Source organism: Periplaneta americana, chromosome 14 (genome assembly GCF_040183065.1).
Source record: "Periplaneta americana isolate PAMFEO1 chromosome 14, P.americana_PAMFEO1_priV1, whole genome shotgun sequence".
Taxonomy (NCBI): Eukaryota; Metazoa; Arthropoda; class Insecta; order Blattodea; family Blattidae; genus Periplaneta; species Periplaneta americana.
The window spans coordinates 145,937,599-145,961,333 of NC_091130.1; the positions used below are offsets into that span (position 1 = coordinate 145,937,599).

Here is a 23,735-nt window from a genome sequence, read left to right on the forward strand (position 1 = left end):
GGTAAGATGCACTTACATTCATTTTTAAGGTTTTCATAACATTAAACTCTCGCAACAGCTATAGAGTCTGCGCAACTTTCGTGACGAGGCACAGCTCTGTCATTTATTAGTTTCTGCCGTTGTGGTGTAAGATCTGCAGGCTATTGCAAGTTATTGTATTACGTTTTAAAATTTTATTCGAAGCAAAAATTAGAAAAATACAGTAAATCACCTTGAGCATAAAGCTCACAGAGAAATGGGTAAAAGAACCCTGAAGTGGAAGATGGAGTAACTGGCAGTAGCATATCTTATTAGATTAGATTAGATTAGATTAACTGAATAGTATTTAAGATTTATTGCAATATTGACAAAAACTATTTTATAACTCTTAAATATGATGATGATGATGGTATTCGTAAATTACATCGTTTTGTATCCCGTGTGAGTTAGCTTTAAACTTTGCGAAATTCATTTTATCACATTGCATTGGCGGTGTTCTAGCGGCATTTTTAGTGTATGCGACGGATTTTGTAAAGCAGTTGTTGGCAACACTAGATCTTAATCAGTGTTGCCAAAGTAGCAATTTTCCTGCTACATCGGGTGTATTTCTGTATTAATTTAGCGGGCAAAACGTGTCAAATTATTTTGTCTTTTCGATGTATTAAATCTTACAGCGGCAAAATGATAGCTTTATACATTTTGATAATCTATTAATTTAGTAACTTCTTTTTAGCGAGTTTTCACGAATCGGATTGTTGATACTGATTCCAGATGGTGCTGATGTTCTTTACAAATGGAGATAAATGGCGAGGTTGGGTTATGGGTTGTTATGAGTGAAAAAAATATTTTGTTTCGTTTATTACAAATTTAAACAGAAATTAACCATTTTGGAGTAACTAGTAAGTGTTTTATGTAATAATAGTGGTACTTGTAAGAGATGAAGGTAATTTAAGATCACAGTTAACGTTTATTGCAGAGATTTCTGCAGGCCTAACAAGATAAGGAAAGATGGCAACGGAAAGTGAAGAATGTGAGCTCCAACAACTTGTTCCCCCAGATGATGACGCCCGTGTAATGATTAAGTCGGGTGAAGTGACACCACCAGTGACTGCCGGTGTGAGCAAGGTGACTCAAACCTCTCCCACTTCCCCTGACAGTAACAAGGTCAGTAATAATGATTACGATGTTCACATAGTCGTGTACATACAAGTGGACATCGTGTAGTATCGGATGAACTCTCTTTATTGTTAATAATTTAAGTAATGTAATGTTTTTTTTTTTTCTTCTTTTTCAGATGTCCTCAAGTGCAGGAAGTGTACGAGGTGCACAGAGTCAAGGTTCAGGGGGCTCACGCAATCTGAACAGGATGTCCACCGCTCCAATATTGGGGACATCTGCAATCACATCACCAGGAGGTGGTAAGATTTTGTATGTTTGTAGCAGTATTGTAGGTGTAAAATTTGCGGAGGATATAGGCTCTACTACATTCTATCAACTCTTATTAGTCATGTAATATTTGCCTGTAGAAACTGTTTGATATTTCTCACAAATCTTATAAAATAACTTAGGTAGTAGAATTTTCTGGCATCCGTTTTTGCCTATATTTTTTAGCGGTTTTCCTTTCTCATCGTTTACAACTTGAGGTAGAATAGTATAATATTTAAATACCGTACAAAAATAATACTGCGTAAATTTGTAGATGTATTGTCGTAATTGATTGTAATTTTAAATTATTTGTATATGTCTGTCAAAACAGAACAGTTACATATTATGATTTTGTTTAGTCAACTGTCTGAAGATAGGTCTGAACATTATAAATGACACCAATAAGGCATCACTCATGAGGCAACTAGGCCAGAAGATAATGGGGAAGAGTGGCTAGTTCCTTCCCATTGCTTACATTGCTGACTAGCACCATATTACACTAATCAGACTTCAGATGTACACAAACAATATTGTTCTTTCTCTGACACATATCGGCCAGAACCTCAATCAAAGGAGGAATATATTATGATGGAGCACTAGCCTTCTGTGCTCGAGGATGCGGATCCGATGTCGACCCAGGTCGATGACATTTAAGTGTGCTTAAATGTGACAGGCTCATGTCAGTAGATTTACCGGTATGTAAAAGAACTCCTGCGGGACAAAATTCCAGCATACCGGTGACGCTGATATAACCTCGGCAGTTGCGAGCGTCGTTAAATAAAATATAATTTTAAAAAATATACATGATTGAACTACAGTATATTGCTTCATATTAAGGTAATAACAAGACCATGAACCAATAAGGGACAAATTCTGCAATTCGTTCATTCATAGTTTTCTGCTCAAGGGCAGGTCCTTCACTGCAAACTCAGCATTCTTCAATCTTTCTTATTTTCTGCCTTCCTCTTTGTCTTTGCAAACGATCCATATATCTTAATGTCGTTTATCATCTGATATCTTGTTTTGCCCCAAACTCTTCTCCCGTTCACCATTTCTTCCAATGCATCTTGCAGTAGGCAGTTTCTTTTTGTTTTTTTTTTTTTATTTTAGTAGTGTTAGTTGGGAGACCGGAGGGAAAAAGACCTTTAGGGAGGCCGAGACGTAGATGGGAGGATAATATTAAAATGGATTTGAGGGAGGTGGGTTATGATGATAGAGACTGGATTAATCTTGCACAGGATAGGGACCGCTGGCGGGCTTATGTGAGGGCGGCAATGAACCCTCGGGTTCCTTAAAAGCTGTTTGTAAGTAAGTAAGTAAGGTTATTTTACGACGCTGTCTCAACATCTCGGGTTATTTAGCATCTGAATGAAATGAAGGTGATAATGCCGGTGAAATGAGTCCGGGGTCCAGCACCGAAGGTTACCCAGCATTTGCTTATATTGGGTTGAGGGAAGACCCCGGAGGAAACCTCAACCAGGTAACTTGCCCCAACCGGGATTCGAACCCGGGTCACTTGGTTTCACGGCCAGATGCGCTAACCATTACTCCACAGGTGTGGACAGGCAGTTTCTTCTCAGCCAGTGACCCAACCAATTCCTTCACTAATGTAACTTTTCGTTTTGAAAAGGAATTTTAAAATGTTACATTTATTCGGATGAAATGTCTGCATATTTAAAGGACAAAACTAAAATTCTTTCAATTATTTTCTACCATAAGACACTGCTCTATTAAATTGACCGAGCATATTGGGAATTAAATGAATGGCTTTTCCAAAAAACACTGTGAAATGTTTCATATAAAACATTTTTTATCTTGGAAAAGAAGCAAAAACGGCCAAAACTGTATTAAACTTTGTTTGAAATAGCTCAAAGAATAAACCTCTGAAATGAATTAAATTACTTACGGTTCATCTTGTATAGCTGAAATCTGATTAGTGAAATATATAACTAGTATGAACATGTTTGGACTCAAGAGAGTCAATGTTTAGATTGTTTATGCTCGACCATGCCGAAATGTAGTAATTATACACCTGGTAGCTGTCCTTTAATGCATGTCATTAAAGTACACCTACTCATTAAAGTACAGGTCTTCAGCCAATGATAACTCAGCTTACATGTGTTCAGCCAATGACAAATCAGCTTTGTACCGTTATAAAACCGCAAGTATCGATTATTCTTGGATATGCAATCGAAAGAGAATTAGCGAAAAGTCACGGAGGCTGGAAATCCAATTCTATCGCAGAAGGTTATGTTCTGTTACTATAATAATTAGCGTTAATTGTAAATAATATTCAAATAAATTCAATTTGTCATCTCGTTTTTCAATGTCGAATTCAATAATCAAGGTTATAATATTATAATATTATCAAGTTTAACGGGATTACGTCAAGGTCAATGACATTATTGTTCCTCGGAAAAAATCAATACTTTCGCGTCTGCACACATCTCACAATTCACGACCTAGAACAAGGTCACTTCCGATCTTGTCAGATACAAATAAAATGTATACATCTGAATACCGGTAATTTCAAGTTAGAAATATGGTCGAGCATAAAAAGTCGTATGAAACTCGCCTATAATGGTAATTAAGAAGCTCATATGAAAATTATGAAACTCGCTTGCGCTCATTTCATAAATATCCATACTCGATTCTTAATTACTATCATTATAGGCTCGTGGCATAATGTACTATTTTAGTGTGGTGAACCAGCCAAGTGTACATTTGGAGATGGTTTACTATTGTACTCAGCAATATTAATGTCATTTGCAGAGAATTCCATCTAGTTTGTTTACAGAATATAGAACATTTTTGTAGCTTGCATCATGAGATAATTTGCATTGATTCCAGGGTCCGTTGGTGGAAATCAGCACACAAAGTTCCTGTATGTGAATGAGAGATTGTCTCGTGGGCCTTCTTTGATGCTAGACAACAGTTCACGCTCTTCACGAGAGCCAAGATTGAACCCTGTAACAGCAAGACTACACAACACCAAAAGAGGTATAAAGTTTCATTGGAAACAGTTCTGTAATTGTGATGTCTTTGAGACACACTTATTGTCCATTTACCGATATATCAGACTTTAATTATGAACGGTATAGGAATATCTATAATCTTAGTCAAATCTGTTACTAATGAATGGCAACTGCAAAATTGGCAGAACTATTTATTATGTGAATCAGTTTCATTGGTTACCAGACATAAAGTCCAGGATTATGATGTCCATACGTCAAAATGTCCATGGAATAATGTCCACGTTGAAAATGTCCATGTTAAATCGTCCAGAGTCAAAATGTCCATAGTAGTATAATGTCCACTTCACTCTGATGTCCAGAGTCAAAATGTCCATAGTAGTATAATGTCCACTTCACTCTGATGTCCAGAGTCATAATGTCCATAGTAGTATAATGTCCACTTCACTCTGATGTCCAGAGTCATAATGTCCACTTCACTCTGATGTCCAGAGTCATAATGTCCAATGTCCATAGTAGTATAATGTCCACTTCACTCTGATGTCCAAAGTCATAAAGTCCATAGTAGTATAATGTCCACTTCACTCTGATGTCCAGAGTCATAATGTCCAATGTCCATAGTAGTATAATGTCCACTTCACTCTGATGTCCAGAGTCATAATGTCCATAGCTCTATAATGTACACTATATCAATTGTACATGGTAGTTATAGTAACCAATGTAAACATTTTCAAATGCAGAACTAATCAGAACTGAATTTTTTAAAGACGGAACGAAATCCTCAGTTAGTGCCATAACAGAAGGATAAGCCACTTCTTTCTCTTCGTGGATACCTGTACCAACATCATGACTTTAATAGAGATAGGACAAAAATATATTGGCGATACAGGAACATGAACCTCCCAAGCCTGAAAGGCATGCAACACACAAACAACACGGTAGAAGACTGGCACAATCTTCTTCAACGCGTGATGGCTGTACATCCATGCACCTGGCGATTTATACAGTTCCTAAAGTGCGAAGAAAATGGAATTTGGACACAAATATTGCAAGCAAGAGTGAGGCATATACAAATTAAAGAGCCGGGAATGAAACGTATTTGACGAATCAAAGACAAATTCTCCAGATTGTGAGGAACTAGAACATGTGCAAAGAAAAAGGAGAAATTCTCTTAAATCTTAAAAGTATTATAGTCCCGTCGCTCTAATTTCCGGCAGCCAATCGCATTGCAGGTCGGCTACATTTAAACGTGTGCGTCTTGTGATTCGCTGAATCATTTCTTAAGGCTCGATAAATACTTAATATAATCACCTGCCATTTTAGCTCTTTAGTTGGTGTTCGCAGAAAGCACATGAAGACGTTATTTGCCGCTCAATTATTTGCTGAATTACATTGCGTTTGATTTATTATCATAGGAGTTACGACATGATAATGTTTAACGGTGTTGCAAATAGATTCCTCGTATGGTAGCTCGGCAACGTAAGAACAAAAATGGCGAATGATACTACCTACCTAGACTTTATAGAGCCTTCACTTTCTAAGATGTAAGCAAAGAGGCGAAGTCATGCTGGAAATAACAGCGTCAGGACTATAGTTACCATCTTAAAAGTGGGTCTCCGGTTCCTGATGATTAATAACTTATTTGTACGAGTTATGGAATAAAATTTATTGTGTTCTATTCAAGTAGAATTTTCCTTTGAACTTGGACATTATGGACGTTTGGCACTATGGACATTTTGACCTAACGGACGTTTTATCATATGGCCTTTCTGTCGTATGGACATTTAGTACATGGACATTTTCATCGTATGGACATTTTGACCTTATGGACGTTTTATCATATGGACCTTCCGTAGTATGGACTATATACGGTGGAAGCATTTCATTACATTCCTATGCATTTAAATTGTATTCGTGCCTCACCATTTGAAGTGTTAGAAAATACATATGTTCTGCTTATAGGGATCTAGAAATAAGTGATAATTTCAGGTGTAAATAATAGTTTTATAGCATAACTTTTTACATAACTTGATGTAAAAACTCTCAGAGTTTCAGAGAATGGTCATTGCAACTCGATATGTGCGCTTTGAGTTACCCTGCAGACATCTAAATGGTACTCAACTTCTTGCCAAGTGTTCTGTAACATTTGTGGAGTGACTAACGCAGCTGCATTTGTAATGCATTGCCTCAGTTCTTCCATAGTGTCAACTCTACCATGTTGCTACACAACACCCTTCATAAAGTTCCAGAAAAAAAAGTCAAGGGGGCATCAGGTCGGGCGGGCTAGGTAGCCAGGCAATGAATCTCCTCTTCCAATCAACCTATCGGGAAAGTTTGCGTCCAAGAAGTGAACACTCTGCTCCATAGCAATGGGGTGGAGCCCCATGTTGGTGAAAAACCGATCCTGTGGGGAGCTGGTGAACAAAAAAAGTTCTGCAACATGTCCAGATATACATTTCCTGTTAATGTCACCTTGATGAAGAAGAATGGTGCATTTGGGTGCGGGTTCAATTCCTCTTTCACCTGATTATCTGGTAGGGTTCTTTCTCCAACTGTAAGACGAATGTCAGGTAGTCTGTGGCAAATCCTCGGCCTCATCTCGCTAAATACCATCCTGCTATCACAAATACCATTGACACTAAATGACCGAACAGTTGATACAGAGTCGTTAAATAACCAACAAAAAAAAATGACTGAATGCACCAGGTTTTTTTCTGCATTAAACATTGGTGCATAAACTTGGACAGTTTCTGCATCTTGTCAGATGTAAATCTCAATAATACACTCAGGGACAAAAAAAACCGGACACTTCTATATTTGCTTATATTTTGTTGCCAATTATTTCAAAATGAAACAAAACCCATTTAAACAAAATAATGTTTCATTTAGCACCTTATACGACAACATTTGAAAAAAAAAATCTCTGATGAGAAAATTTACAAAAAATTACAAAGGGCGTATAACTATGGCATCGTTTGGTCTGTTTTTTTTCATTTTATGGTGCCTTAAACATTAAAAACTCTTTTTAGTAACGGGTATTACCCCCTCTGGCATGAATAACTGCATCCATACGTCTTGGCATGCTCTCAATTTGGTTAGCAATGTCTTCTTGAGGAATAAGTTCCCATTCTTCGCCAAGTGCTCGCCTCGACTCTTGTAATGATTCTGGTCTCGGTCGTCTATTCTTAACACGCCGTCCCAGCATGCCCCACACGTGTTCAATTGGGTTCATGTCTGGACTCCTTGCTGGCCATGGAAGAACATGGATTCCCACTTCTTGGAGATAATCTCCGACCGCATGGGCAATATACGGCCGTGCATTATCATGCATTAAAACAAAATTATCGCCTACAAATTGGCCAAATGGCACAACATGATCAGCCAAACATTCATTTATATGCCTATCAGCTGTTAGTCTTCCATTTTCAACAAAAACCAACTCTGTACGAGCATCCGTACACACTCCTGCCCAAACCATCACTCCACCACCTCCATACGGCACATTTTCGGAAATGCAACACTGTGAAAATCGTTCTCTCCTCCTTCTCCAAACTCTTTCACGTCCATCAGGTGAGCACAGATTGAAATGGGACTCATCGGTGAACAGAACACAGCTCCACTGTCCATTTCTCCAGTCCCTGTGATCATTTGCAAAACGCAGTCGTTCAACTCGATGCATCTTGAGAAATCTGGGACCAGTTGCAGGTCTACTTGATATCAGTCCACTTGCTTTCAACCTCCTTCTAACTGTTTTGGCCGAAATTAGGCGTCCATGCATGTTAACAAATTGCTGGGCTACACTAGTAGCTGGCAGGTTGCGCTCCCTAAGAACTCTCAACACCATATACCTGTCTTCATTTGGATTTGTAGCTCTTGGACGACCCGAACCTCGTCTTCTGGTATATTCTAGGGTCTCTCTATACCGTTTTATGGCATCATGGGTTGTGCTTCTAGCCATATTCATAACATTTGCAATGTAACATACACTGCGTCCATCATCGTAAAGGGCTACAGCTCGAGCCACATCTTCAGGTCGCATTTTGTTTTAAGAGAAATGTTACAATTCCACTTAACCTCAGAAAATGTAAAAATAAAGAAATAACGAATGATAACGATAATGAAGCACAAATTGGTTGAGACAAAATTGCTATAGCTGAGACTCCGAAAGCAATATTGGAATATTTGGTTGTAATGGCTTGTTTATAAAACAAAAAACAATCAACAATGTATACACGTCTCCATAACAACAGATGGCTACCATAATATTGTATGAAAAGATAATGTTTTGCAAAATATCAGCAAATATTAAAGTGTCCGGTTTTTTTTTGTCCCTGAGTGTATTTTCACCTGATTTTAAATGGTGAGCATTTATTTCTCGATCCCTGTAAGCGGAATAATGTATAATGAAATTTATTGTAAATAATATAATTGTAACTAATTAACTGGTTATAATGTTTGGTATATAACACGTGTTAGTACTAGTTATTTTAGTCTTTTCTTCCCATTTTATGTAAACCCCCTTTTAAGGAAAAAAAAAAAAAGTAATTCCTCAGAGATTCGTTAAAAAGGGATTCTACTATAATATGATTCACATGTTACTGACCTGAGCAAATATCTCTGCAGCCATAATTAAAAACTGGTTTGGCTAAGGCTACCAGAATGCCGTAGTTATATATGTTTTAGGGTCGAATTCATAGTCGTCACTTATAAAATGAGGAAACACTTAAGTAATGAACGTTTCCTTAGCACTTATTTCAGATCGTATTGCAGAGACGCTACTCATTCATATGCACTGAGCATTCCCTTGACATCGAAAGAAATTGGCAACATGGCTAGACGTGAGTGCTTTCCTACATTCAATTGTTTTCCAGCTCCTTCAAATTGTTAAATCGGCATTATTGTCATACACAAATACAGAAGTAAATATTATAGGGCTAAAAATTATACAAGATGTCCAGAAAGCATTTTACAGAAAAGAAAGAAGTGAGCTAAGGTAACTAGTTATGAAATATGGAGTTATCGTCGAAAGTAAAAAAAATTGATAATTGTTCTCTCCAAAAGAAGAAATTGACATGGAACAAAATTGCAGTTAAGTTTGATGCAAACTCCGGAAATATTCCTGTAAGTAAATCATTTTAATTTATTTTTCAGTTATTTTTATGCTAAACAAAGTGGAAGTGATATAATTACGCAACTTTTAACAGCTTATTCCTTGGGTAGAATACAAACAAAAATGCAAATAACACTTTGTTGGGACGTGAATACTTTTCAGAACAATTGCCACTTAAATCTACCTGAAATGCTGCTGTATCACAAAATCTCAAAGCAACCAGTACTTTCAGCAGTGGCGAAATCGGTAAGCCTCATGGTTGTATTGTGAATTGAAATGAGACACACCAGAATATCCACAACAGTGTTCTTGTCGAAACGGTATCTCCTCTTAAATTGTTGGTCATTATACATCTCTAAAGGGTTTTCCATATCTTTTGCATGCCGAAACTCGTTTTCATTTTAATTACAGAACTCAATAAATTAAATTACATCATAATCATCATCTATTGTATATCGAATCAGCTGATTACAATGCATATGAGGAAACACTTGAGTAAGCTGACAAGCTACTTTATTTGAATAAGTGTTCACCTCAGTGGGATTTATGAATAGGAAATTATTATAAGCAACTGCTTAAGGGTTTCCTTACGATAAGTGTTGACTATGAATTCAGCCCGTAGTGTGTGTTGAAGTACTGTTTATTTAGTTTTCCTCGTACTTCATTAATGTTTGTAGTAATATTGTAGTATATGTGTTTGCGTATATTTAGTTGTATTTCTTGAGTTTCGTAATTTAGTTATAGATGTTTTAAGTTTGGCACAGTTCTTATTATTTGATTTAATTTTATTTTGGTTTTGTTTAGTTTGTGCTTTGTTTTTGTTTCCTTCTGCACACTAAGTAGGCATAGACATGGGTGCAAGTCGACGGTCGTGCCAACACCACTCTTTTCTCTCAGATGTAACAGATGTTCGGAGGATGGAAGCTGCTCTCTTGCATCTTCTAGAGGACTTCCATTCTGGCAAACTGCGGGCTTTTGGTAAGTTCTTTCATCTGTTATAGGAAAGGGGGAAGAAGAGCCATATTCCAAAACTGTTTGATTCAGAACGTTGTTGTTATATTTTGGAAAATTATATATTTATTGGACGCTTCTTCAGTGTTTAAAAATGGATATATGAATTATTTACAGTAGAGTTAGCCATTTAGGAGTTATAGCAAAAGTGGCAAAAATGCGCTGTTTATTTTGAAGACATATACCGTATTTGCTCATCTTCATTTTTAACAGCTATTTTAGATTTTTCTGCCCTCTTTGTCGACTGTGACGAAGTATGGAACTCAGCACTGATACATAACAGTACTTTTTACTCAGCTACCCATCATGGCATTTCTCAGTATTATGGACGAGCAATTCGTCAGGCATAAGCCAAAGAAAGGGCTGAACTAATCAACATTATAAATCTCAAGAGGTTCATAACTCTCGAGATGCCCTGCAGTATGTGAGATCCAGGTTGTTGTTTGTTGTTAGTAAAATAACATTGACAGAAATACAATCTTAGTTCTTCCCCGAAGGAGTAAAAACTCGTGCTCAGGGAGATATCTAAACACAAAGATAAACACAAACAAAGATAATTATTTGACACAAACTGGGTCAAGAAAAAATAATTACAGGAATAGATTAAATTTAAAAATACAATTTCAATTTTAACAATTTAAGTCATACAAATACATATACATATTAAATCAATATATATTCTTTAAAAATTAAATTCCTAATGCTATTTTTTAAATTTCTGATACTAAAATTTTCCAAATTTGGGTATTTAGCAATTATTTTATTGTATAACCTTGGACCAAAGTAGGCACCATGGCTCAGAGCTGTGCTTGTGAAACACTTTGGTTCCTCTAGTCGTATAAAATCGGATCTTTTACTTCCATATTTATGATGATACAATTTGAATTTATTACGACTTTTATGTATGAAGATTAATAAGGCAATATAATAAATCTGTTTAATTTTCAAAACATTAAAATCAGTAAACAAAAGCTCGGATGAGTAATCAATTGGTTTATTAAGGCATATTTTAATTATTCTTTTCTGAATAAGTATTAGTGGAGTGAGATTAGAAATACATGCATGTCCCCACCCTAAAATTCCATACTGGAGAATGGATTGAAATAAAGCTAAATAAATGAGACGTAAAATATTAATTGGTAAATATGACCGAAGTATAACAAAGATATAAATTGTTTTACGTAATCTATTGCATAAATATGTAATATGTTTGTTCCATCGTAAGTGTTGGTTGGTTGTAATGCCTAAATACTTAACTTTGAGGATTTGGTTAATATGGGACATTCACAATTTTGAGAGGAACAATATGAATGATGAATTTTGAGCCTAAAAGAAGATTGAAGACCACTGAACCTTAGTGAAAATGGAACAACAGTTGTTTTGGATGTGTTTATGACATCTTTGTTAAGAAAGACTGCTTCCTCTTTCCAATAAACAATACTGTGACACTCTGTAGAAGTACTAAATTTCGTAATGCTAAGTCCTTTAATGTGAGTTTTGGTAGCAGTGAGCATTATAATATGAAGGGTTTGCGGGAAAAACAATGAATGTCACACTTCTGTTAAGGTTGATGTCATTATCTAATTCAATGGATCACTACGAAATTTAGTGTTGTTCTTACGAAAACTGGTAAAAAGGAGAATTACCACCACGAATACAGTAATCCTTTCCTTTATTTTCTATAGAAGCAGCAATACATCTTGTAGTTATAGACTCAATTAGATCACTATCTAATCCTTAACAGAAATGTGACATTCGTCTTTCCCGCAAACCCTTTATATGTTATAATATTGTACTTGTCTGGGACCAGGAGGGAATGTCATGATACGCATGAAAGTCTTAAAAGCGGGAATGTGATAATAATGGGATGAGTCAAGGGACTGGGAGAAATGAACATTGAAAGGTGGGAAAACATAATAAGTGGGAGCATTATAACGATGTTTTACCACAGTCTAGTATATACAGTCACGAAGCTCGATACATAGTAAATATGCATCCATAGATAGTTGCTAACCACTAGTATTGCTAATATCGCCTCATTACAGACAATGTGAAATAGTAGCAGCACAGTCAATTGTTCCTAGCACCCTCACAACTCAAGCTTCGTGACTGTAGCCTATATACTAGACTGTGGTTTTACTTTATATGCAAGAGTTTACATGAATCAATCAATCTTCTTAATGTATCCAGCTGTTTGCTCACAACATAAAGTCCACTATAGTCCACTGTAGTCTATTCAGTTCTTGTTTTTCACGAGAAATGAAGGGTATTATAGATGCCTGTTGCTAGTAGCCAGAGTTGGGGTGTAGTCAATATATATTGCAGGGCTGTGTCTTCTGCAACTGGTACTGGTACTGATTACTTCTGTTGTGGTTTATGGATGGACAGTATAGAAGAATGTGTTCCAGATCTTCATCATGATTATTACACCACAGACAAGTAGGATTATCAGAAATGTGAAATCGGTGTAGGTACAATTGTGTGACAACGTGACCTGTTCTGGCTCTTGTTAAAAATGTTTGAACATGTCTGGGAAAGTTCTTGTACATTTCCAGGTCATTTGGTTTCTTTTGTTTACATGAAGAAAACTTTAAATATCTCAGAAACAGAATGAAGGTAGTAATGTCGTCAGACTTATAAAAAGTTTATGTATTGTAAGTAGGACTTGGAAGTTGATGACCTAAAAATCACAGAAAAATTACCTATAAAATTACCTTAAATATCTGAAAACATGACTTTCAAATTAAAAAAAAAAAACATGATTTTAATAGTAAAATAGAAACAAAATCCATCTGTGGAAAATATATTGTCACCAAACTCATTCGCTAATAGTGCAAAAAAACTTTGTCTGCTTTGTTTTACCTTCGGCATTTTTACATTTTCACTTATGAGATACAGTATGCTGACTGTGGGCACTGCGGCTGCAGTATTTGTTCTTTTGTGTTGAATGGGAGGAAGAATGTAACATACATGATCAGGACTCAAGGCTAATGCAACCATAACGAAAATTCCTGCAAGATGCAATCGAATTGCATAGGCAATCTGCAGTAGGTTGTCGAATATAGACCATGAGTATACTGTAAAACATGCCCATTCATAAGCACAAAAGAGCAAAAATATTACAAAAATTAGAACATTTTCTAAAAAATGACCAGTAGACAATAAAAGACCGAAAAATGCAAAATAAAAATAGGCTACATTAGTTCGTGTTGAAGTGAAACAAGTTTGTATTGTAGAATAAATCTTCTCGGGTTCTCAGTCAGGTGAGTTGGAGATTTGCTTCTAAGCTTTCGACGGCTAGCTCTGCCATCTTCTTCAGGGAATGAAGTGATGTGGGACCATGTCTAGCCGGTATATATGCAATAGTAGGGCTTCCCGCTGCGGGTCAATCAGGAGCTAGTTCCTAGTCCCGACCGCCAGCGCATTCTGGTTGATGAAAGTGGTAGCCACTCAGAAGCCAGTTGATTGTCCCGATTGTCTGCCGTGTGCTGGTGGTCTAAGTGTATTGATGGCAGGTTTCCATACTGTACTCAGCTGTAGACTCCCGTCTCTGTTGAAATTATTGCCATCTAGCTGGATTTCGATGGCTTCCTTGATAACTAAGTCCCAATAACCTGATGTCTTGTCCGAGATGGTGGTGGCGCCGAAATCTATCTTGTGACCAGTTTCTAGGCTGTGTTGGGCTACTGCAGACTTATCGGGGTAATATAGTCTTATGCTGCGTTGATGTTCCTTGCAGCGTTCCATAATGGTGCGCCCCGTCTGCCCAATGTAACATTTCCCACACTCACAAGGTATTTTGTAGACACCAGGTGTCCTAAGACCAAGGTCGTCCTTAACTGGTCTCTCAGCAAGTTCTAGATCTTAGCGGGCGGCTTATGGATGGTCTTAATCCCGTATTTTCTTAGCAGTCTGCCAATCTTCCCGAGATGGGGCCGTAGAACGGGATGTATGCCATGCCCTTCGTCTCCTCTTGTTCCTCTGCGGGTGGTTTGTCCGAAAAGGCCCTTCTGAGGGCCAAGCCGATTTTCCTGTTGCCGAAGTTGTTCTGTTGGAACGTCTTATGTAGGTGACAGATCTCAGAAGGGAGACTCTCTTTGTCCGAAATCCCTCTCACCCTGTGCAGAAGAGTCGACAGGACCGTTCGTTTCTGTGCCAAGTGGTGGTGGCTGCGTCCATTCAGATATAGATCAGTATGAGTCGGTTTCCTGTATACGCTGTGACCCAGTGTGCCATCTGGCTTCCTGGAGATGAGAATGTCTAAGAAGGGGAGACATCCGTCTTTTTCCACTTCTTTCGTGAACTGGATGTTCGGGTGGATATTGTTCAAGTATTCTTGGAACTCCTAAAGTTTTGCTTCTCCATGAGGCCAGATGACCAAAGTGTCATCTACATAGCGGTAGAAGTGAGCTGGTTTCAGGGGCGCGTTCTCCAGGGCTCTATGCTCAAAGTCTTCCATGTACAAATTGGCTATGGCTGGCGACAGAGGTGAGCCCATGGCTACACCGTCGGATTGCTTGTAATACCGCCCTTTGTACATGAAGTAAGTGGAGCTGAGTGTATAGATGAAAAGTCCAATGACATCAGGCGGGAAGTGAGGTCTCGATAACTCCGTTTCCTTGAGAGGGACTCTAGTGAAGAGGGACACAACATCAAAACTCACCAGAATATCAGACGGATTTGTTCTGATGCTCTGTAGAGTCTTGATGAACTCTACTGAATTCTTTACATGGTTGCTGCAATTTCCCTCAAGTCATACAAGTTTGTATTGCATCCTGCATTGTCTGTGATGTCTCATAAAAAAGGTGATATTTCATCAACTTCCAAGCCCCAATTATAAGTCAGTAGAATTTGATGTAATGATAAGGAAAAAGTAATGATATGAGAATTGGAAGGAGCAAAAGAACCACTTGAGTAGCTCACAGGCCCCTAGACAAGTCAAATTCTTGTATTTGTTTTGACAAGCTACTGCTGAATCTTGACGTGTTTGTCTTTTACGTTAAAGAATCAACATAATTGCTTGAGTTGATTGCATAGGTAAGGACTGCAGCATGGAGCAGATGACCGGGATCCGCGAGCAACAGGAGCGACTGGCAAGGCTGCATTTTGACCTCGGAGCACAGCAAGAGCTGTACGCTCCTCTGAGCGATGAAGGTCTGCGAGCTGGCCAGGAGAACATGCATCGGCTTATGGACAGCCTGGAGCAGCTCAGCGTGTCCATTGAGAGGCTGCATTCATTTTCCAGCGACAGCAGAGATAGCAGCTTGTTGCAAGACTAGCAGAGGCATAACTCCAGGACTAGAAGTTCTGTTGATGCTTCTGTTGGTGCTGCAGAAAAACAGGACATTGCAAAGTAATTTATAATAAAATTTACAATTATATTGCCCAAAGCAAAAGTATCTGCTGTTATTGGGGAAAAACAAGCGGGAGAGATGATCCAGTAGTGTCTTCTATCAAGGTGTGGTGTTGGTACCTTTGACTGTGTTGGTTTGTTTTATAAAAATGATACTTAATGACTGAAACAGAAAATTAAGCACAAATGCTTGCACCACAGCTTGAGGCTTATCATTCTGCCCTGACTCCTTAGGTAAGGACCATTGTTTGAAGATCACAGGACCGTATTTCTGTAAGTATTGTGCTTCACTGTTTGGTACCATCTTTCGATTCAGCCACACAACGGAATCCACAATGAACACCTCTCCATCCCTCTGAGAGTTCTGCCACCACCTCAGATTGATACCATCTGTATGCATATCACGTTACTACATCCTGCTGCATCCTATATCGACTTGGAGATCGCATTATTATAGGTATCGGTGCATTTTTTTTAAAGCAAAGGGTGAAGTGGTGCAGCAAGACTGTTCTTTTATTACATTTCGTTTACCTTCACTGCAGCAAATCTAAACACCACTTTACGAGTTTGCTGCATGATCCATCATGGCGGAATGTAATAATAATAATTCCATGTCATTATCATGGAAGTCGAAATTATTTAACATGTTCGGTTCTTTTAAGGTTAAATTTATTACTGCAGTAATAGAAGCCAATATTAATTGTCCACCATTTTTCAGTCAGCTGACCGAATTGCTTCTTTTTTTTTTCGACCCTCATTTTGCTGCAGCAAAGGCGTGAAGTGCTTTAAAAAACACACGGTATTGTGATCCACAATTTGATGCCATTTATCGATTCTACTGCACATGACCCAGATCCAACACAGTCCACTTACGAAGACCATACCATCCCCCTGGGAATTCTGCAGCTTCCTAAGATCTATACCATCTGTATGCAGATCACGTTGCTACATCCTGTATCGACCTGGAGATTGTGTTACTGTAGGTATCGTGATCCACAATTTGGTACCATTTATTGATTCATCTGCACTTGACCCAGGTCGAACAGAATCCACTTACGAAGGCCATACGATACCTCTGGGAATTCTGTCATATGTATGCAAATTGCTGTACTACATCTGCTGCATCCTCAATCGACCTGAAACTATTGAAAGATGATAGATGAAGTTGAATTTAATGAAGGTGAAGTGAATCCGAGGTCCAATGCCGAAAGTTACCCAGCAATTCTGCTTCAATTGGTTGAGGTGGGAAAAACTCCAACCAGGTACTTGTCCCAACCAGGATTTGAACCCAGGCCCACTGCCAAGTGCTATTGTACGATGAAGGAGTAATGGAATGGAGAAAAATTCTCTCTGGCACCGGGAATTGAACCCGGGTTTTCAGCTCTATGTGCTGATGCTTTATCCACTAAGCTACACCAGATACCCATCCCGGTGTCAGACAGAATCGTCTCAGTTTAAGTTCCAACTCTTGGGTTCCCTCTAGTGGCCGCCCTCTGCACTATGTCATAGGAGGGAACCCAAGAGTTGGAACTTAAACTGAGACGATTCTGTCCGACACTGGGATGGGTATCCAGTGTGGCTTAGTGGATAAAGCATCAGCACGTAGAGCTGAAAACCCGGGTTCAAGTCCTGGTGCCGGAGAGAATTTTTCTCCGTTCCATTACTCCTTCATCGTATGATGACGCAGAATATCTGCATGGAAATATCGTATGTACTTCGGTACATTAAAAAAAAAATAATAAAATAATAAAAATAATATACAAGTGCTATTGGCTATTCATTCATGCCTGTGTCCAGGTGTCATTTAGTTTAACAAAAACTTTGGACTTGCAAAACTACTTCCTTTCTGGGAAAATTGTTAACAGCTAATAAAATACTACTGTCTTCCTCCAACGAGTTTAGTGCTTCCAAAAATATGCAGTCTTCAGTTTGTAGTAGTGTGTGACTGCGTGCACGTGTTAGGTACTCTATATACGAGTGAAATGTTTTCAGTATGATTGTACTTCCTTTCAGACTGCCGCGTCACTGTTCCCTCCCACTCCAGTGCCGCGCTAGACTAGTCGGAACCGCATTCCTCTCAGGACTAAACTCCTCAGAGGATGACAGTACTACATGGTTCAATCCTGAGGACTATCCCGTACAGTTTATAATTTTGACAGATTACATCATTTACATTATGGTTTATGAGTGGTCATGCAGTATTGGATTATCATCCATTTTGTTGTGTTTTGTTTGATAGATATGATTTCGTTAATCTTCATTATTTTCAATTATATCAACGAGTCAGTTCAAAAGGGAAACAACTCAGAATTAAAAATTTTTTGATAACTACATTTTAAAGTTTCATGTTGCTGTGAAAAATCTAAGGATCATTGAAATTATTTCAAATTCTGTTAACAATATTGCATATATATACATATACATACATACAGTCGACCCGGTTGGCGAGTTGGTATAGCGCTGGCCTTCTATGCCCAAGGTTGCGGGTTCGATCCTGGGCCAGGTCGATGGCATTTAAGTGTGCTTAAATGTGACAGGCTCATGTCAGTAGATTTACTGGCATGTAAAAGAACTCCTGCGGGACAAAATTCCGGCAAATCCGGCGACGCTCTGCAGTTGCGAGCGTCGTTAAATAAAACCTAATATTATTACATACATACATACATATATATAATAATAATAATAATAAAGCACACAAATTATGCATAATTGAAAGTCACTTAGATTGTACAAAGTTAATCACTGATAGCTCCTGACTTCCACAGATTAGGATATGGTATCTATCACATGTCTTGTTGCATAAGACACACACACACAGTTGTCATCTGGTTCGTGGAAAGACTGATTTCTGCATATCTTGTGGTGGTATCCATGAACCGCCAGCGATGTCACGAAGTGGCGGAGCTTCTGGTTCGTGTCTGTCCAGGTCCGGTTTATCATGGTCTCCGTTATGTAGAAATCCTCCCAGATGTCTTCCCTCTGCCTTATCCTCTCGTCTAGTGCTTTCTTCCAGTTGGAAGTGGAGGGCAGATCGAGTTTTCTTCTGAGTTCTTCTATCAAGAAAGTCTCTTGGGCGAGCACGTAATAATAATAATAATATTAATGATAATAATAATAATAATTTTCAGTTTTAGTTGTATTAATTGGATTTTTCACAGTAACAAGGAATTTTGAAAAGCAGTGTTCTCAAAACTTATTTTGAGTTTTTCCCTTTTGGACTGGCCCGTCAAATATCATGTAAATCATTAATAAATCTGAATGAAGAATTTTAAAATGTTAATTAATTATATTCTTAATCATATTTAATAAATAGAGTATAATAACTTTTGTGTATTTTTAAATTTCTGATATTCGATATCCCACTGCACTCTTTCCAAATTATAATGGAATAGAGTAATTAAAATTGTTGGCCTGTGGTAATTTATTGTCTGGAAGTTAAGCAGTTAAGAGGACAACTTACACCCAAATTATTATCATAGAATAGGCATTTTCTCTTGCTCCAAATCTAAAGCATTTTGGGCATCAGAAACTGCCTCATATCAGCCATTCAGAATACTGGTAGCATGACACTTCTGCTTCATTGCTTGGTGCTCAAAATGCTTTAGATATGATGCACTGTATCAGACCTAAGCAATATTTATAATGACGGAGATGAACACTTAAGAGTATAACAGTAAATGAAGGGTTTGGAAGTAAAAGATGGTAAGTGCCATGTGGTAGTTTTGAGAAAAGCACAAAATAAATTCCTCATTTTTTTATATTGGAATATAAAAAAAAATAATACAAAGCGAACATAGAAAGTAGACAACATATATGACTGAAATACGTGTTTTTGAAGCATTTATACTAAGTGAACAATCCTTCATGCATCTGTACTAGTAAGCAGAACCAGCTGCTAAGCCTCCACTATGATGAAGATTGTGTCAATCGTCAGTGTGAGTAGTACTCTTGCAAGATAATCACGTATTCTTTAATTAATGTGTTAATTAAGTTAATATGGCTCAATTTAGGTATTCTATTCCCCAAAGAGTATTCATGTATGATTCATACGTGTGTACAGAATTGTCCATGTATTGTGAGTCCCTATCACCACGGCATGGCGCGTCCTCAGGTTGCGGATAGAGGAGACGGCCTCCAGATATGGAGGGTAGCTGCGAATATATTGAATAAGCAGTCGTGGACAGCCGATAAGGGGTGGTCCTCCAGCTTGGGGGGTTGGGCGAAGGGCTAACAACCCATCACCGTAAAAAACAGCTTGTTACGAAACCTAACAGTAAGCCTCGGAATGGGACTGATTCTCCGGCATGACCACAGCTTTCACTGCGGGCTAAAGCAGGGAGATGCACTATCACCTTTACTTTTTAACTTCGCTCTAGAATATGCCATTAGGAAAGTTCAGGATAATAGACAGGGTTTGGAGTTCAATGGGCTACATCAGCTTCTTGTCTGTGCAGATGACGTGAATATGCTAGGAGAAAATACACAAACGATTAGGGAAAACGCGGAAATTTCTAGTTGAAGCAAGTAAAGCGATAGGGTTGGAAGTAAATCCCGAAAAGACTAAGTATATGATTATGTCTCGTGACCACAATATTGTACGAAATGGAACTATAATAATTAGAGATTTATCTTTCGAAGAGGTGGAAAAATTCAAATATCTTGGAGCAACAGTAATAAATATAAATGACACTTGGGAGGAATTTAAATGCAGAATAAATATGGGAAAGGCGTGTTATTATTCGGTTGAGAAGCTTTTGTCATCTAGTCTGCTGTCAACAAATCTAAAAGTTAGAATTTATAAAACAGTTATATTACCAGTTGTTCTGTATGGCTGTGAAACTTGGACTCTCACTTTGAGAGAGGAACAGAGATTAATGGCGTTTGAGAATAAGGTTCTTAGGAAAATATTTGGGGCTAAGAGGGATGAAGTTACAGGAGAATGGAGAAAGTTACACAACACAAAACTGCACGCATTGTATTCTTCACTTGACATAATTAGGAACATAAAATCCAGACGTTTGAGATGGCAGGGCATGTAGCAAGTATGGGCGAATCCAGAAATGCATATAGAGTGTTAGTTGGGAGGCCGGAGGGAAAAAGACCTTTGGGGAGGCCGAGACGTAGGTGGGAAGATAATATTAAAATGAATTTGGGATATGATGGTAGAGACTGGATTAATCTTGCTCAGGATAGGGACCAATGGCGGGCTTATGTGAGGTCGGCAATGAACCTCCGGGTTCCTTAAAAGCCAGTAAGTAAGTACAGAATTGTCTCGTGCTGTAAGGAGATTATTTCAAAAGATATTCCCTGGTGTCCAAGTTCCAAATTAAAGTTCCTTTCATAGATTGGTAAATAAATTTCGTGAAACTGAAAGTGTTTTTTGATAAGAAACATAGACAGGCATGTACAGTATTCACAGAAGAAATTCTAGGTAACATTGGGTATGCTTTGGAAAATTCCCATATATTTACTGCGGACTCCCAAACACCCGTTCACCGTAGTTATTGCTTGACTTGTCCAAGACCCACAAGCAGTGAAAGCAGGCATGCGGAGGATTGTTCACACAGTAGTATGGATATTCATGACTAATTTATTTATACTGGTTACTCCTTTTTTACATCTAACAATATACTTCTTGACATGTTATTAATAAACAGACTATGAAATTAAAGAAGAAATAACTATTCTATAAGCATCAAATGTCTTTTAACAAATTATTCTTTTTCGATGTTTCAAGAGAATAGTCACTGAGGACACTTCATTTACAACTCACTTATTTTCATTAAGTTCATCTTCTCTTTGTCCATCTATCGACATTGATAGGCTCAGACTCTAAACTGAGACATAATGTGGAGGTATCCATTTCATACATTGTAATATTTCTTTCAGTTTACTTCCGTCAAACTGGTCTTCTATCTTGATTTTTTTTTCAGATCTGGACTGATAGCAATGACGACTGATATCAGCCCTTTGGTCGTACATTAACTTCACTGTATACTCCAGTATTGTGTGTGTAGTGTCACTTAAATGAGTGGAGATTATTCTTCCTGAATGTAGTATGCATGTCTGGCACAGTTTCAGAAGTGATCCATCCTGACACTCCTTTTGATTCTGTTGCTTAATATAGAAAAGAGGTCACCTACCAAGTTGCACATGAAATGAACAACATTTTCACAAAATTCAAAGCCTCGTACTCCATCTGTTGGTGCAATTGTAACTATTTTTCTGCCACAGATGTAGCTCACGTGGTAACACAATTGTCTGCTGATCTGGAGTTGCAGTCAGGCGTGAGTTCGATTCCCACTTGGGCTGATAACCTGGTTGGGTTTTTTCCGAGGTTTTTTCCCAACCATAAGGCGAATGTCAGGTAATCTATGTTAAATCCTCGGCCTCATCTTGTTATCACAAATTTCATCTCTGCTAGTAACCCAGTAGTTGATACAGCGTCGTTAAATAACCAAGTAAAAAATTATTTTATCTTATGAATGCAAAGTTTATGGATAGTGGAGACACCTAGTGGCCATAACTCAAAATTCATCTAAATGGCGCTTACCATCTTTTACTCCCAAATTGTTCAAATAATAAAAATGATTGATTAATCTGAAAACATATGCGACATAAAAATGAAGTTACTTGAATAGAAGTTTCAGTTGTATATAATATGTAAAATAGATTATGTAATAATATATACTGGTATATGTTTAAGTGAAATAAAGGTATTTTATATGTCTTGTGTCACAGATTTTCCATAAATTACCACATTTCCAGATTGATTATCTTGTTAGTTTAATTTTATGTTTTCTGTGGGTTCTGTTATAGGCTTTATGTACAGAACAGTGCAACACAAGAAGAAAAGAAACGCTAACAACAAAATAGACTTTGTAAGACGTTATTTGCCATAAATGGTTATATGCAATTTGAAGTACATAACCTCCTTCATACTACCGGTATCCCATGATTTATATTATTCCATTGTCACTAGTCAAAGAAAATAATATTGAGATGTAAGATATCTCATTTGTTGCAGCAACAGACTGGAAGGTTCTGGATTCATGCCTGGATAAAGGCGAAATTTTTCTCGTTATAACTAACAGAACGACTCTGGTGTGGACTCTACCTGTCAAATGGAGTACTGGTATGGTTCTTTCCAGAACTCAGAATGAGGCTGGAGTATGGTGCGACCACGTATTCTCATGCTGAGGTCTGGAAACCACATAAGCTCTCTCTCTCTCTCTCTCTCTATCTCCTTGGCCCTATATGCCGTATGGTGTCATCAGACACCTTTCAAGTGTCATTAACATATGAATGTCGCTTTATACCCATGAATATGGCAAGTTGTGAGCTAAGATATGTAACAGGATTGAAAATGTTCACTCAAATGTGTTCTTACAGTAGTGATACTATTAATTAAAAAATATGCAAACTTAATCAGTTTCTGGTCATTACTCTTGTTCTTAGGAAGTGACAAGTTAAGCTATTAATAATTACAATTCGTACTAGATTAAGCAATTACTATACTTTATTAAACTAATATCTACGTAAAGATTATTATTTTTTGTTCCTACAGCATATATCTGTTACGGTAACAATTAATATTAGAAGAGAAAAATTCGCTCTGGCACCAGGGATCGAACCCGGGTCCTTGGTTGTACGTACCAAGCACTCTCACCATTGAGCTACACCGAAATCCAATCCACAGCACCTGAACGAACTCCCCTCTCCAGTGTTTTTCCCTTTGTGGCCTGACTCCAAGTTGGGCATCTATGTTGACATTTTATATTAAGTCAACTGCCATTATACAAGGAACACACTCTAATATTAATTGTTACTATAACAGATTATATTCTGTAGGAACAAAAAACAATAATCTTCACATAGATTGTTC

General features: G+C 37.7%; 1 protein-coding gene across 4 annotated transcripts; it reads left to right on the forward strand.

Moving 5' to 3' along the window:
- The first annotated feature begins 723 nt into the window (after positions 1 to 723).
- LOC138713805 (uncharacterized) lies at positions 724 to 22,585 on the forward strand. Of its 4 annotated transcripts, none has more exons than XM_069846237.1 (6): positions 724 to 878; positions 956 to 1,143; positions 1,274 to 1,397; positions 4,255 to 4,404; positions 10,330 to 10,464; positions 15,535 to 22,585. In XM_069846237.1, the coding sequence occupies exons 2-6, from the start codon at positions 988 to 990 to the stop codon at positions 15,774 to 15,776; spliced, it is 807 nt and encodes a 268-aa protein (XP_069702338.1). In that variant the 5' UTR covers positions 724 to 878; positions 956 to 987; the 3' UTR covers positions 15,777 to 22,585. The 4 variants fall into 4 exon arrangements, with proteins under 4 accessions (XP_069702338.1, XP_069702341.1, XP_069702340.1 ...); XM_069846240.1 differs by having other exon boundaries at positions 10,384 to 10,464; XM_069846239.1 differs by having other exon boundaries at positions 1,274 to 1,394.
- Positions 22,586 to 23,735: the final 1,150 nt, after the last annotated feature.

What these genes read in the sequence shown, in the direction of transcription:
- LOC138713805 (XM_069846237.1), top strand. Translation starts at nt 988, where the DNA reads ATGGCAACGGAAAGTGAAGAATGTGAGCTCCAACAACTTGTTCCCCCA. An exon ending in ACTACACAACACCAAAAGAG is followed by an intron (nt 4,405 to 10,329) that starts GTATAAAGTTTC and finishes CACACTAAGTAG; the next exon opens with GCATAGACATGGGTGCAAGT. An exon ending in TGGCAAACTGCGGGCTTTTG is followed by an intron (nt 10,465 to 15,534) that starts GTAAGTTCTTTC and finishes TTGATTGCATAG; the next exon opens with GTAAGGACTGCAGCATGGAG.